The sequence below is a fragment of the Ursus maritimus genome, unplaced genomic scaffold, assembly GCF_017311325.1.
Source record: "Ursus maritimus isolate PB19 unplaced genomic scaffold, ASM1731132v1 scaffold_32, whole genome shotgun sequence".
In the NCBI taxonomy this organism is placed as follows: Eukaryota; Metazoa; Chordata; class Mammalia; order Carnivora; family Ursidae; genus Ursus; species Ursus maritimus.
In genome coordinates this window covers 15,219,910-15,236,788 of record NW_024425786.1, presented here as the reverse complement: position 1 = coordinate 15,236,788, position 16,879 = coordinate 15,219,910, and the positions used below count along the sequence as shown (strand labels likewise).

General features: G+C 36.0%; 1 protein-coding gene across 3 annotated transcripts in view; it reads left to right on the top strand.

The window, feature by feature from the left end:
• EIF4G3 (eukaryotic translation initiation factor 4 gamma 3) overlaps positions 1 to 16,879 on the top strand; it is a 361,657-nt gene that overhangs the window by 171,619 nt on the left and 173,159 nt on the right. For 2 of the 3 annotated variants that reach the window (XM_040645903.1, XM_040645902.1), the window contains exons 3-5: positions 920 to 952; positions 11,669 to 11,848; positions 12,430 to 12,544. In XM_040645903.1, the coding sequence (XP_040501837.1) occupies positions 920 to 952; positions 11,669 to 11,848; positions 12,430 to 12,544 (328 nt within the window). The remainder of the gene's footprint in view (positions 1 to 919; positions 953 to 11,668; positions 11,849 to 12,429; positions 12,545 to 16,879) is intronic. The other variant, XM_040645901.1, reaches the window with a different exon arrangement.

Here is a 16,879-nt window from a genome sequence, read left to right as displayed (position 1 = left end):
AGTTGGAGTGTGTATTATCTGCTGTCAAGCACTCTTTTGGGCTAAGGAGTTATATTTTCTTTTGTTTTCATTCTCAATATCAGATAGCAGTAGGTACATATGGACAGTGTTGTGCTGTTGTGTATAAAAATTGAAAGATTTGATTTCTTTTGCTCTTTTTTCTTCTTGAGCTTATAATAGTACCACTTTGATTAATCATGTTAAGAGAGTGATGTTCTTTACCAGCTATTTGCTTTGGTATGCCTGATATTAAACTTTACTAGTTAATTATATTTAAATATATATATAGTTATTTATATATATATTTAAATATATATTTATATATTATAAATATGCTTGTATATTTATAGATATATAAATGAACTTTTATTCTTTAAGAAATAAAGGAAGATACTGAAATTTCCATTTCATGTGTAAGATACCCCATTAAACTTAAGTAAATTTTAAATCAGTTCTGTTAACATTATTTCCCGTTGGACATTTTAATTACCTCCTGGCTATTTCTTTTATAAAAGCTTTTCTCATTTCCTCCAGCTATATCAATTGCATAAGCACCCTTGACTTTTTCATGTTTGTCTTAATATAATCACTTAGTATTTCAGACCTTCTTTTGCTTTATTTTAGGGTGGTTTTTTTTTTTTTTTTTAAATACTCCTATCACAGAGGTACCCTTACGTGCCTAACAGCTTAGCTGTTTCTCTCCCAGCTGATAAATGGCAAACTATAGCTGGTAGTGGTGTTAACCTGTTGAATCTTAGTACCTGTCTGTCACTGTCCTGCAGCAAAGCTTTGACTGTTTGTGTTTTTTTTCTTGTGGGTTTTTTTCTTTTGGCATATTGTGTGACATTTTGGTTTTTGTTGTGGTGTTTCTGACTCTTTGTGCCTTTCCTTTTGTGTTTGTTTTCCCTCCTTTTCTCAGTTTGCAGCGGGGCCTCGACCTGCCCATCACCAGGTACTGTACCCTTGCCCCTTCACTATCACCCTTAACTAATAGGTGGGGGCTTTAGTAGCTGCTGACCCTTAGAATGCTGCCATTCCAGGGAACCACCCAGCCTGTACTCTTCAAGAGTAGCTGCATCTCCTGTGATTCTGTTCTTTTTGTCCTTCACTAAATTTCACAGCATTTTGTTATTAACAAACCCATTCCCTTCTGTTGATGGCATAATTTAAAAATAATAGAGTATCTTTTTTCCCCAAAAAATAATTGCTCTGAATTTAGGGAACCCTGAAAAATTTTAGATATAGTAAGCCCTCACAGATTTTGTGGATATACGTGTTGTTTAAATTTGACTGGAACAGGCAACATTCTAAGGGTTTTCTGTTAACATTCTGATGTAACTTGTATTGATGTGTATAAAATAGCATTAGTATTTCTAAAATCACTTAATCTCAGTTACTAACTTAGATCTAATATCAAATTAATGGTAATACATATTCACTTGCTGCATAGAATTATTCTCAGGATACATAGAAAATAAATATCTTATTTAATTTTAATATTTATAGCCTGTTGGTTCTTTTTAAATGAAGTGATTGTATAAATTAAAACTGAAAAATGTATATGCTGCCACTTATTTATTTAGCAGGAATATACTAGAGGAGGTGGTTTGGGGGGAAAAAAGCCTTGCAGGGTTTTTCCTTCCAAATAGCTTCTTATAGAATAGTGTCTTGAAACATTTTCTCCGGCTACTGTTCCCTCATATGTAAAATGGGGCTAAATACCCTCTGTATTAGAGATAAGATTCTTTAGGTATCTGACACAAAGTAAGCAACAATAAGTGGTAGCTGTTTTTGATATTATTATGCAATCTAGTATGGTTTGATAAAATGAGAGAAATTTACCCATTGCTTACCTGTGTTTATCATAGTTAGAATTCTTATTACTGAGTAAATGGACATGGTATAATTGCAGGATTTTGTTGTCTACCAGTGATTTAGTATAAGGCTCTATTTCTCAAAATAAAGTCTTTTCAATTTAGATAATGTGAAAACCAAGCAAATTCTGAGGTGCTAAAGACACTTTGCAGGAGAACTCAGATGTGCTTGTATGAAGTGGATGGCAATTCTTTGGATTAGATGAAGAAATAAAATTCGGGTATTTTTTAGTATCAAAAGATAGTGTTGTTAAAGTACTTTGAGAGCTTGCCGTTTGGTGTCAACTAGACCTAGGTTTAACTCTTATTAACTGGGTGGTTTTGGGCAAGTTACTCACTGGTCTCAGCCTCAGTTTTCTCATCTGTAAAGTGGGGACAGTATTAGTACCCATTTTAGGACTGATTATGAAGAGTAAATGAGATAATGGAAGGAAAATGATAAGCAGTGTTTGGCATATACTACAGATCTATGGGGCAAGATTACTAATAGTTAAGAAGATAAGTCCTTAAGTAAAAAGATTGATTATAAATTTTATAAAATATTTAGTCAAGTGTTACAGAGGCAAGGCTTAAATTTTAGTCAGCGATCGAGCCAGAGAGATACTCCTAACAGAGAAACCTGGGAGATCTCTGCTCCAGAAGTAGAGTAGAGAGAAACTATTGATTAAGAAAAACGATTTCTGAGCTCCTCATATAAGGCTAAGTGTTTCTATAATTTCTCTTCCATCACAATGGTCCTCAAATAGTGATGTTGTATTTAAGCCTTTATAAATAGTCTTCTTTGGGAAAATTTGTTTTCTGAACTTTCTTCTGAGCTTAAAGGCTTGTGATACTCTTTGTCTTTCTTTAGTTCCAAAATCCAAGGAAAACTTAAAGGAGTCTTTGTGAGAAAAGGTTGATTTCATTTCTGAAATCATTTTCATGTGTAATGATTTAAGAAAGCATTGGCAGATTGGTCCTTTATTTAGCTATAGGATGATGCTTGTGAAATTATGGCATGTTTCAACCATTAAAAGAATAGAACTCCATATGTGTATATACTTACTATTTATTCATTAGCAAGGAAAATAATTACTTTTTGATACTAGTTCTTGAAGATAGATTCTTGAGGTGCATCATAAATCCAGAGCATTATTACTTTTGGATACAAAAACTTCGGGTGGCTGGCTGCTTTTTACTCTGGCATTCCTCCTTTCTAAATAGCAGTTAAAATTTTTTCATTACACCAGAGATAATTAAATGAGTAAGGAAACATACAACTTTGGTTGAGGCAGCAGCAGGAATTAGTTCCTGTGGAGAACTAGAAGAGGGAAGGCTATGGGGTTGAGGCGGCACCGCAGGGCAGGAGCTGGCTGAAGCAGTGGTGTGGCCTATAGCAAATTGTTAGGAAGAGTTTGCTCTACTATATCCATGGATGTACAGGCCAGTTTGGTTTGTTTCACTTATGGAATAGATATTGGCATTTTGGGTGGGATAACCAGTTATGAAAAGCTTTCCTGTAAGTTGCAGTTCATTTAGCAGCCTTAAGACTCTAAATGCCAGTAGAATTCCCCCAGTGACAATTAAAAAACAAAACAAAAAACACCTTCATGTATTTCCAGATAACCCCCATGGTGGTGATACTATTTCCCCTTTGAGAATTACTGGTTGAAGTCTCTATTTAAAGCGATCTTTGCCTCAAATCTAAAGTCAAGTAGAGGGGCTCCTTGTGTGGCTCAGTTGGTTAAGCGTCTGACTCTTGGTTTTGGCTCAGATCGTGATCTCAGGATCACAAGACAGAGCCCCATATTGGGCTCGGTGACGGGCATGGAGCCTGCTTAAGATTCTCCCCCTCTCCCTGTGCTCTCCTCTCCCCCCTTCATAAAGGAAGGAAGGAAGGAAGGGGAGAGAGAGAGAGAGAGAGAGAGAAAGAAAGAAAGAAAGAAAGAACGAGCAAACGAACGTACGTCAGGTAGAGGTTCATACAGAAGGAGGTGCTTATAAGACAAAACAGTACATAGAGATTTACATAATGAGAGCAAACAATAAAAAAAACTTTGAGTGGTATATAGAGAATACATTTTTTAAAGGGGAAAAACATCTATGTCCTAGGTTATTTTTGGTTTGTTGTGAATTGAAGGCACAAGTGGATTTTTCATCTGTAGTTGTTTTCTTTGGCCAGAAAAAATTAAATCAAGGGTTAGAATTAGCTTTGAATAGTTAGACTTGGTGAACAGATTTCTCATTTCTCCTTTATTGAATTGTTCATTAGTGGCTACCTTTCTGATCACATATCCTTTCACACTATGATCTTATTTTTTTTATACAATAATTTGATGCTGAATGATGTTTCCTATGATTGTTGTTTCTAAAGTCCAACAGTAAATACGTAAGTTTTTGTGAATGCTTAGTAACAATTGGTTCTATAAATATTATGAAGAAAAAAAATATTGTTATTTAGATAAGCTAATTGGAGGTAATTGCTTGTGAAATGAAACCACGATTGTCCAGTTCAGTAATCTAGAACCTATATATGTATTTTTTCTTCTTCGTAAAATGAAGTTAACTGAATTGAAATGAAACAAATAAGATTCTGGATAGTAATATTTTTAGTTTAATAGGACCAAAAAACTGTTATAGAATGTATTTCTTGGAACTACTTTTATTTAGAGTATCTTTATGTGTGTCCAGCCAGAGCTCTTACTGAGTCCCTCAAGTCAGGGATACCATGCTCCAGTTAAAATTATGTCAACAATGTCTTCTTCCAGTACCATTAGTTTTTGGCTTTTACAGGGCTTCTTCAGATTAATTAGGATGTTCTATTCTTTTTGCATTTTCTAACCTGAAGAGAGCTTTAGATTAGACTAACAGTTTTCTTCAAAGGTAAAAGAAGTACTAAGTAATTTTATATGCAAACACCCGTGGCTTTAGAAATATGTCAACTATTTTTAGTCTGATGTTTGAAAATCCCAAGGTAATTAGAAACTGAAAGAACAGAACGTACACTCATAAGTAAAGCAAGTCACTTGGTATAATGTAGATTCTGGCTTGTTATTGATTTCATGTTTAGTAGTTGAAATTTGTGTAGTTGTGGTTTAAAGTTACTTGTGTTCCTGTCCTTATTTTACTTTTGGGTTTCACAACAGAGATCAAGTGTTGGTTAAATACTATGGCTGAGTAATCTTTGCATTTTGAGAAAGACCAGGGAATTGGTATTTAAAAGTGTTCATAGAACAAAAACATTTTGCAGTGTGTTGATATGTGATTTTAGTTCCCATAATATTCACAAATGTTGACTAGTATGCCATATTCAAAGCAATTGAATTTCGTGTAAACGAATAAAAGCTTGATAAAGCTTAAGAGTATTTTGCATCAAGGAAGTATGTTACCTAGTGGTAAGCAGCATTAAAACTGTGCATGTTTTCCTGTTGTAGTTTTGTTCTTTTTGCTAAAAGATTAAAAGAAAAAACAGCTGGCTTATGTTGATTTTTTTTTTTTTCCATCATTACCCTTAAAGGTTTTTGTACTCAAAGTGTGTTGTTATGTTTGAAGTCTTAGTTTCTGGTAGAGAAATATTTGTATTGCTCTAGGCAATTTCTTAGATTTGGAGAGTAAAATAGATGAAGGCTTAGGGCTTGCCTCTGGGGCCAGACTGGCATATCAGTTTAATGGATATTACTTGGAAATAAGATCAAGCATTTATGCAGTCTTATGACCAGTCCTCTTAGATTTTTCAGAGCTTAATGTAAGTCAGGAATAGGCAGTTTTATCTAGTGCTCTATTCAAAGAGTTGTAGGGTTATGGCAGAGATAGTAAAGAAAATACAGGTTGGGAGTTGGCATAACTAGGAATCTTAGCTTTACTACAAACTAACTTTGGGCCTCAGATTTCTTTTCTGAGAAATGCATAAAATATGCTCATAAATGAAAAAATATTGAAGTGTTAGAACAACAGCACCTGTTTCCTAAGGGTGTTGTGAGGATCAGAGTACCTGCCTGTCACAGTCCCTGGCACATAATAGATTCTTGGTAAATGTCAATTTCCTTTAACAGTGACACAGCCTGCCTATCTTTCCCCCCTTTCTCAACCTATACCTATGAGCGAAGTACTCTACAAGGATGCTCATTTCTCAGAGTCTGCATCATGGTCAGACAGAACACCTTCTGACCCTGAACAGAATCCTAGGGTTTTTTCTTCCATCTGACATAATCCTCCATGGCACTACTGTCTAGTAGAACTTTCTGTGATGGTGATGAAAATGTTCTGTGTCTGCGCTGTTCACTATAGTAGCTACTAGCCACATGTGGCTATTGAGCACTTGAAAGTTGCAATGCAACTGAAGAACTGAATTTTTTATTTTAATTTAAGTAATCAAATATGGCAAGTGGCTCTTGTATTGGACAACTCAGCTCTGGGGCTTACATCTTCTAATTCTTAATGAAACATAAATTATGTGATAATGGCCACGTGCAGGGAAAGTATAGAAAGAATTTAGAATGTAATAGCCTTCATTATAAAGTGGTATAAGTCAGCAGAATATCTGGTTGATACTTGAATGATATCCCATTATGGGGACTCTTCACTGCTTGTTCCTTTATAACTTGTGAGAAAATTATAGCACTGTTATTTTTCTCACGAGTGCTTTAGAATTTTTGAAGACATTAACCTAAAAAATTCGCAATTGCAAATCTTACTATTCCTCTGGTAGACTGAACTATATATTGCAGAAAGCTAGGGATTTCAGAAACATATTTTTGATATAGTTTTTATTGCTTTGCAAATTAAGTATTCCGTAGTGGTTTTTTTTCCCACATAGGAAGAACTAATGTGATTGAATATGATTTTTTCTAGTTGCTAAAAATGAATAGGTAGTTTTCAAAGAATGTCGAATTATTATGTACTTTTTTTTAGAGATATACTTGTCTTTTGCTGATTTTAGGAAGAGTGAAGTCATGAGAAGTGATAGAATTACCAGCATATTCAGAAAGCATTTATTACTAATGTTATTGGCCAGGAAATTTTAGGTAATGGTATAATTATCACATCTTTAGAAGGATTTTCCAAGAGGTAGCGTTTTCCTTCTGGCTTCTAGAATGTTACAATGAAAGTCATCTATCATGAATACTCCAAATTCAGCCTCTGTTTTAAATGTTACCTAGCCCTTTGGAAAAGGTGCGCAAATTACCACCTCAGGTGAGGGCTGATTCTTTCCCTGCCATTCTCCTGGCATACTAGTGGACCACTGAAAGATAAAAGACTTAAAACAGATTGAAATCAGGTTTGGAGATGATACTTACGTTGTACACAATTCCTCCCTTCTCTGCCTAGCCTTTTACAGCATTTTCATCAGTGACTTGGATTAATGACATGCCTGTCAAATTTGCTAATGGTTATGTGGTTTTGACATTGTATTACACATTTGGAATCCAGAAATATCTGTACAGTCTGAAATGATGGGTTGAAATTAGCCAGATATATTTTCAAAGGAACAACGTACATGATTCCCTATCTGAACTTCATTACACAACTCTAAGAGTACATGCAAAAGTGAAGAGCATGACTTGTTGCCAAGTTATATATAAAGAAGACTTAAGGGTTTTACAGGATTGTAACTCAGTACCAATCAGTCGTAAAATGTGGTTGACAGAAGAGCTCCTGTTATTCTTCATTATATTAATGGAAATATAGTCAGCCAGAATAAGAGAGAGATGTTGCTCTTTCATTTAGCAACAGATAAATTTATCGAGTGAGGCCAGGTACATTCTGGGCAGACACCACCTGGATATTTGTGTTTGGTTCTCTATTAGTGAGGCTTTGAACTGTGGGACCATATTGAGAGAAAGCTGAAGAGGGAATTCAGTATCTTGGTTGGAGGGACAGGACATGGAGGGTAGTAATTGACTTTGAACAAAAAGTAGACATTGGTGTGAAAGTTGGCAGTGATGGCTGTCTTCACATAACTTAGAGATTTGTCACTTCTTTGGAAGAAGGATTTGTCTTTGGTGTGATTTTAGGAATATTTATTGGACCAGAGGGAAGATGATACAGAGAGAAAAATTTGGAGCCAGTAGAAGGAAAGTCAGAACTCCATTTAATAATGAAATGGAACTATGTCTTCAGTTACTCAAGTGTTGTAACTTGAAGGGCATGTCAAATAAGAGATTTAAACTTTAGGTATATGGTTAGACTAAATGGCTTGTACTACTGTCTTTCCATCCAGCATTCAGGAGAGTTTGATCAGTGGAGAGGAAAAGGGATTCAGAAGCATTGCAAGCAGTTTGGGAAGGCCCATTCACACTCACAGGTTCTTTTTAATAACCTGTGGTTTGCTGCCATGCCCACCCACAGATTTTTAACTTCCTGCACCACTATTAAATCTAACTCTAAATTTACAATTGAATGGTAGGAGAGAGTACAAAAAAGAGAATCCAGCTCTTTCCAGCCATTACACCTTTTCTAGTCCTATAGATAGTAGAATCTCCTCTGTGGAGGGAGGAGGGAGAAGAATGAAGAAGGGAAGGAACTTCTTAAGGGGGGAAAATAAGCTCCAGATAGCCTGTCCTTATAAAAATCTTAGTGCAGTGAGTTTGAGTAAAAGGTCTGTTAAATGTTGGACCAAGGATGTAAAAGCATATGAATAGGTGTCTGTTACTATAAGGGAGATAGAGAATTAGAGTTTTGTAGGTAGAAGAAACTTATTTTCCTGAATAATAACCATGAATTTTGTGAAGTAATTGATGGAACATTTTTCTTATCAGGAATGTTACGATTGAGGGATATGCCACCCATTAATGTAGTTGGATAAAGGTCTCACCACATCCCTTCAGCCTTAGAAAAAATTTCTTTTGACTGTCAACAATTGTTTGAAAATACGAGGGGTGTTCCATTTCATGAGAAGTAGAGTGTGTTAGAGTTATGCACCTAAACCCGACTGTGTTTCAATTACAGGTGGGAGACCTTTAGGACGTTAATCTCCCTGTCCCTCAGTTTCCCCATATATCTAATGGGGGTGTTAATAATATTACCTGCCTTAGAGGTTTGTTGTAAGAATAATTTAATATATATGTAAAATAATTAGAGTAGTACCTGGTAGCTAGTAAGTGCTATATAAATCTTCAGTGTTATTTAATGTGCATAATTGAATACACTTTTCTGCATTGCTTCAAAGCCAAAGTCTTAGTTTATAAAAAATATTACATGTCCACATAACCATAAATTGTGTTTTCCTGGGTTCAGCTGTATGTTAATATTAGCAGTATCATCAGAAACACTTGTTTCTCTTTTAAAACCACTGAAGAAAACAGGCTTCTGAATCCTCCTTGAATAAGCTGTATTCTCAGCTATTGTAAACGGGGTTAAAAACCCCAGCAGAGAAGTTGGAAACTGGTGCCAAGAGAAAGAATCACATACAGTAAACTGTGCCCATATCTGCTTTTCTTGCTCTGCACAAGTTAATAGCACCATGTCTCTTCAGGGAGTAAATATGCTTACAAAATTTGATTATAATATAACCATAGTGGATCATCACCTGTTGTGTTTGATACTCTCCTTGTCTTCGCTGCCCTCTAGAGTTGGTGGAAAAGGATCTTTCTTACAGGAGTAAGATTTCTATCCACTGCATCTAACATGGAGAAATGCTTATTAAGTTGAGCAGATGAATGGCTATCCTCTCTTTAAGGCCTGTACAGTTTTGTGGCTTCTGACATATTAACCAAGTTATAAAAATGTTTATAATTTTTCGTGAAGTGTGTTTACAGCTCACATACGTTGATAAATAATAGATTCTGCCTGCTGTGTAATTAAGAGAAGTGACATGTAGGATGGAAAGTTTACTAGTTCAGTGTTCTTGGTTGCAGCAAACAGAATTCTTGCATCTGTCACCAAAATTGTGTCAGTGGAGATAACCACAAGACTATTGTGTTGGTGTGGCCCAGCCCAGGTTCCTGTTACCAACTTTGCTTCTTGTACTTTCTTTTCATCTCCATCAACTCCTCTCTGTGGCCTTCCCCATCTGGTTCTCCCATCCACTCTACCACTCCATTCTCTGCTGTATTGTCTCTTGCTTTTCTGTGACTTAATCTATTTAGGGCTTTCTTTGTCCTGGGTTATGAAGGGGATGAGCCTTGGACACTGTATCCTAATTCTTCCAATTCAGCACAAGATAAAAAGTTATTTCTTCTACTGTGTGTGGGTAACTTGATGATTAAGAGTAAGACCGGGTAAGACCTGAGTGGGCCCAAAGGTCAAAGCTCATCCTTGCTTTATTTGGACCAATCGCAATCAATATTCATGTCTGGAATTGTGAGACAACTCAAGAGATTTTGGAGCTAGACCACATTTTAAGACTAGTTTTATGTTTCCCCAGTTTAAAGCTTTAAGTGTCTTCTTATATGCCGTGTTAGTTGAGAAGAGTAGGTTTCTGTCCTGAAGGGTCTGATATATTTTGAAAAGTTTATTTCTTAGGATGTTTGCAAACTTTAATGAATGGCACTTTTATTATTAACTCTTTTCTCCATTAAAGATGGAAAGTGGGTCATAGAGAAGCTAAATAACTAATGCCAAGTCACATAATGGGTGTCTGTAGAGCCAAGAACAGGAATCAGTCCCATCTGTACTTGCAAGAAGACATTTTCTTTCAAGCTATTATAACTTGTGGCTACTATTAGAATATTTTTGCCCCAGATTTATTTATATTCAATTAAGTGTGATTCAGTTCTTCAGTTCCACGTGTCCTTGAATTCTCAGTGGAGAATTGTCATTCTGATTTTCTAATCTTCCTTCTTCTCCTATTGTTACTAAATAGAAAGATATTTTTGTTGAGCTGCATGCTATGTCCTACCCCTTCCTACTGATCTATAAGCTTTTCCATTGGCTTTCTTTCTGTTTCCTGCTGCTTTCTTGCTTCATAATTGAAGGGAGGATTCAGACCCATCCAGGTAACAATTACTGGTTCTGCATGGCCTCTTTACTACTCTGTTCCCTTATTATTATTACAATGAGATTGATTGTTTGCTGATGAATATACATGCATTCACGGTGGGAATTTACTATTGGTATATTGTTTCAAGGCTTTTAAGCCTGCAGTTGAGAGCCATAAATAACTACAGGTACTGGCTGCCATTTGATAAATTTATGTTCTGCTCCTTCTAGACCATTCTTAAGCCTGTCTAGATTTTCCATTTTTACTGCAGACTATTCAAGAAAGCAAAATTGGGTTCAGTTTTTAATATGGTGTTGCCACTTTTTAGAAAAGAAAGGCCATTCCCATCATGTGACAAGCAGCATGTGACAACTCTACTGGTAGTTTTGATTTAACTTGACTCTGATAGACTGAGATGAAAATCTTTATGTCTAGAAATATTTTATAAATTACTTGAATGGTGGTTTTTTAGGGGACTGCTTTTAATTTTTAATAAGTTGATTATAAGCCACCTACTCTAAAATGAAAGAATAAGTACTTTTATACAGTAGAACAACTTATAGAGAGCCTTTTGTTACATTTTATCACACATCTAAAAATTAATAATTATGGTATATAAATTTTCATTTAAAATAGCTGAGGCTTCATTTTAAAAGTGAGACTGCCCTACTGTTTTCATATGTGTGACAGCAGTGATCAAAACTTGACTTAACGTGCCTAGTGTAGAATATTTTTAGTGATCCCAGCCACATGCAGTTTAGCCTCTTTTCATGTATATTGTATTTCCAATTCAGCTGGTAACATTTTTATTAGTGGGAAAAAGGAGAAAGCTCAAGATAGTAAAATTTACATATTCCCTTTTGTAAAAAAATAAATATTTTTTCTCCCTCCTCAGTTTTTTCAGAGGCCTCAGATACAGCCTCCTAGAGCTACCATCCCGAACAGCAGTCCTTCCATTCGTCCTGGTGCACAGACACCCACTGCAGTGTATCAGGCCAATCAGCACATCATGATGGTTAACCATCTGCCCATGCCGTACCCAGTGCCCCAGGGTCCTCAGTACTGTATCCCACAGGTAAAGTATCTCTCAGGTCTGTGTGGTCCAGCAATAGAGTGAGAGTTAACCCAAATTCTCATCAGAGGAAGCAGGGAGGGTGGGTGATGGCATCGGTTTTTAGTGATAGGTGAACTTTTCTGTAAGCTATGTCTGGCCATTTTGTCATTTTCCATAATATTGTAAGGAGATATTTCTGTATCTCTTAAGTTTTTCTAAGATGTTAGAGAAATTATTTTTATTTTCTAGCTTTTGCCCCATCCCTTTCCCATATCCATCTGCTCTAAAACAGACTCAGTAATTAAGCTGTTCCGCGATAACATTCAATTTCATTGAAAGCTACCATCCTGAAATAATTTTACAGTGAGCTGATGTCTGTCTGTGCACTGATTTACTGTATGGTTTTTACCTAATGCACATCTTTCTCTTCATTCTCATTGCATCTTGATGGCAAGCAAGCATTTTTGAAAGTATTTATTAACCAGGAGTTTTCACCTTATTTCAGTAATTCTCTTACACACACGCACACACACACCTTTATTTTTTTTAATACTAAGCCATCTTCATATTATGTATAAATATCTTTAATTTCTCTTTTCTAGTACCGTCATAGTGGCCCTCCTTATGTTGGGCCGCCACAACAGTATCCAGTTCAGCCACCAGGGCCAGGGCCTTTTTATCCTGGACCAGGACCCGGGGACTTCCCCAATGCTTATGGTAAGTATGAAGTATTGAGCAGTTTTTGCTAGTTATGTTTATTTTGTTTTTTCATTCTGCTGATCAGTTTAGGTAGTGAGGTATAATGGTATAAAGAATTTTTAAATAAAATGTTGCAAACAGTTCTGAATCTAAAGCTTTTTAGAGAGTGGTTTACAAGGAAAAGAGTATTACAGAAGTATATTTAGTTAACGACACTTTCTGAAAGAGCCGGTAATTCTGTTGCAAAGAACCCGTGTCTCAAGGTTCTGAATCTGCAGCCAACTAACTCATCATTACCTGGATTTTTATTGGATTTTTGCTGATGGAATAAATATACAGTTGACTGTTAAACATCACAGGTTTGAACTGTTTGGGTCCACTTATACACTGATTTTTTTTTCAATAAATACAGATGGTACTGTAAATGTATTTTCTCTTGTGATTTCCTTAATAACGTTTTCTTTTCTCTAGCTTATCTTTTGTAAGAATATATATATGTAGTACATGTAACATACAAAATATCTGTTAATCAGCTGTTTACTTTATTGGTAAGGCTTCCAGTCAGCGGTAGGCTATTAGATAAGGTTTTGGGGCTTCAAAACTTATACATGGATTTTGGACTGCATGCAGGTAAGCAGAGGGTGCTCCTAACCTGTGTGTTGTTCAAGGGTCAGTTATCTCCCTTCCATGATTTCTTTTTCTCCCAAGCATTTATCACCATTTACCAAAATGTTTGTTAACATTTTCCTGCTAGAATGTACTGTCCACAAAGGCAAAGAATTTTATTGTTTTGTGTAGGTATTGGAGTGGGATGACTGATTCCTTTTCTGCAAAATTGTGGTAAGATCTGTGTCATAGGGAGGTTATAAGGATTAGTGAAATGAAAGTGCCTTGAAAATCACAAATATTTTTAATGTAGAGAAATAAGTGCCATGTTTGTACTTTGTTTGTGAACCAGTACTAACATAGAAAGTGAATTCTAAGGGATAAAATCAGCAAATACTAGAAAAATTAAGCTTTAGGATTCAGTAAGCTTGATCTTTTCTGTTACCAGTAAGGGCATATTAAAAATTTAACTTGTTCTTTTAAGATATAGTAATCTATTATAGATAAACAGGTCCACTAACCAATTCCCTAACATTGGGATTTAGTGTCTCAATTAAAAACCTTTACATCAGAATTAATTGGTATTAGACAGCCCAAGAACATTTCCCTTAGGTTTTGAGGTGAAATAGGCCAAGGAACCAAGTATTACCTGGTTTTACTACTTCTAGAGAAGGGAAAACCTTTCTCTTACCTTGGTTACTATTGCTTGTGAAACTTCCAGTACAAAATGATACACTTCATAATGTCATTAAATATTGCAAGTATGTATATGTGAAACATGGCTTTACTGAAGTATTTTTACTAGGAAATATTTGATATTTTCAAAGCAACACATTTTACATATATATGTTTTAAAGTTAAATAATACATGTGCATCACCCAGCTTTGACATAGAATGTTACCAGTAGTGTTGAAGTGTCCCTTGTGTGCCCCTTGAACTTATTTTGAACTTGGGGTTTTCATACCACCTTAGTGTCTTTGTACTTATTCTATAAATTTAAATACAATTAAAATTTTTTTTCCATTTTAAAAAAGATTTTATTTATTTGTTTATTCATTTTATTTGAGAGAGAGAGTGTGCAGGGGGAGGAGCCAAGGGAGAGGGACAAGCAGATTCCCCGCTGAGGGCAGAGCCCAGCATGGGGCTAGATCCCAGGACACTGAGATCATGACCTGAGCCAAAATCAAGAGTCAGACGTTTAGGGGCGCCTGGGTGGCACAGCGGTTAAGCGTCTGCCTTCGGCTCAGGGCGTGATCCCGGCGATCTGGGATCGAGCCCCACATCAGGCTCTTCTGCTATGAGCCTGCTTCTTCCTCTCCCACTCCCCCTGCTTGTGTTCCCTCTCTCGATGCCTGTCTCTATCTCTGTCAAATAAATAAATAAAATCTTTAAAAAAAAAAAAAAAAAAGTCAGACGTTTAACTGACTGAGCCACCCAGGAGCCCCCAATTAAAATTATTTTGAAGTGTAAAACTGGTGGTTGATATTATCAAAAATTTATTGAATAGAAAAACTGTACGGTGAGACTGGCTGTCAGAGTAATAAACATGCTAAAATCCACAGAATTTTCTCTTTCAATTCCATGTTGTAATGGGAATGCAATTGTATCTTCTAATTCACAAAATCATTTTGAAACATGTCTCACTGAATTCTAGTCTGTTTATTTATGCATTGTATAAATGACTTTTTGATGCAAAATGTTGTCATTAAAATTCTATTATAAATCTGTGCCAGTCCTCTTTATTGCTCTTAATACTACTGCAGTATATATAGAAACAATATAGATGAGTTTACTGGTAGGGAAATATTTTGCTGATTTGTATACACAGTATTATAACATATTTGGCTTTATTTATTTCTATTACATACAAACTGTATTTGTTTATTTTCACAAAAAGCAGGATTTTGAGGGGCCATTGTATCTCAGATATTGTTGATGTCTGTTCCCTTTGTTAGATATTCTTTCTCCCCCAGGAAATTCTTACGCAAATCCAAAATCCATCAAGTAAGCAGTTTGTCATCTAGATTAAAACAGTTTACCTAGTTTCATTAAGATGAGTAAAACAATCTTAAAATAATTTCTCATTATGAAAGTAATCAAGTTAGTGAGAAAAATACAAATAATATAGAATGTATAAATTTGAAGTAGCCAGTTTTTTCCCCTTTCTCTACTCCCTAAAGAAATGATTTAACAGATTAATTCATACTTTCTCTTTTATATTTAAATAATTTTTAATACAAATGGCCACATACTATTTATAATGTTCTAAAACTTTGTTATTTTTTCCCCCATCCCACAATATATTCATGGATATCTTTCCATTTCATTACCTATAGAATTTCAAGCTCTTCCATTTTAGGGATGAATCATAATGTATAATCCAGTCCTCTACTAATAGGCTTAGGTTATTTTCATTATTTGGGCAGATATTTTAGTTTTAAGGCTTATCACTGGTTAATATGCTTTTATCAGACTTTAAAGTTCTGATCCAATAGTTCCCACAAATTATAGGTCCTTCAGGTGTACCACCTTGGGGCAGCTTTCTGGCTTTATGGTCTAGAAGACCATAAACATCCCTGTTACTATTTTCTCTTTTTGGAATCTCCTCTTCTCTTACCCTTCCACTCCCAATTCTTCATTTCCCTCTAATCCTCATGTCACCCCTTACTCTCCCTCTTCTTCTTCCTAATCTTGGGTTCGGGTTAAAAGCAAGTATAAGGAGTGGAATCCTAGTTCTCTGTTCTGAAGCACAGCAGTCCTGTCTTCTAGGGCAGAGGGCCTTCCTCTCCATGAACTGGTAGGGAACGAATCCTAGTCTTGTTCCTTCCTGCCCTACTGGTGGAGTTGGTGAGTTGGACAGTCTGTTTGGTGAAGTCTTAGTTCTTTGTCCTTAGCTTACAATTCACTCTAGGGTACTAATATTTTACTCCTCTTTTCAGTTTAAATCTTGAACAGTGATTCTCAAAGAATATTTTTTCCCTACTGAAGTTCAATAACAAAGATCATAAAACTCTATTTATAGAGTATAATTCTTGGAGTGTTTCTAAGTGTTGAAGAAAAATAACTAATGAGTAGTCTTTTATCAATGTCACTTTTCAGCTTTTCTCTCATTAGTGTTTCTTAAATATTTTGATGCCTGTTATATCAGAAAAATACCTCATGAAGACTGAAATTATTTCCAGGCAAACGCTAGGGGTGATGGCCCAAGGTGTAAAAATTTGGGTTTGGGAGCAAAGAGGTGTGGTTAGCAGTGATAGCAATACTGAGAAAGAAAAAGAAAACATTGAGAATTTACATTGTTAAAAGGTCCCATTCTGGGGCACCTGGGTGGCACAGCGGTTAAGCGTCTGCCTCCGGCTCAGGGCGTGATCCTGGCGTTACAGGATCGAGCCCCACATCAGGCTCCTCTGCTGGGAGCCTGCTTCTTCCTCTCCCACTCCCCCTGCTTGTGTTCCCTCTCTCGCTGGCTGTCTCTATCTCTGTCAAATAAATAAATAAAATCTTAAAAAAAAAAAAAAAAAGGTCCCATCTGGGATGCCTGAATGGCTCAGTCAGTTAAGCATCTGCCTTTGGCTCAGGTCATGATCCCAGGGTCCTGGGATTGGGTCCCTGATCGGGCTCCTTGCTCAGTGGGGAGCCTGCTTCTCCCTCTGCCTGCCACCCCCCTGCTTGTGCTCTCCCTCTCTCTCTTTCTCTCTCTCTCTGAGAAATAAATAAAATATTTTTTAAAATAAAAATAAAAGGTC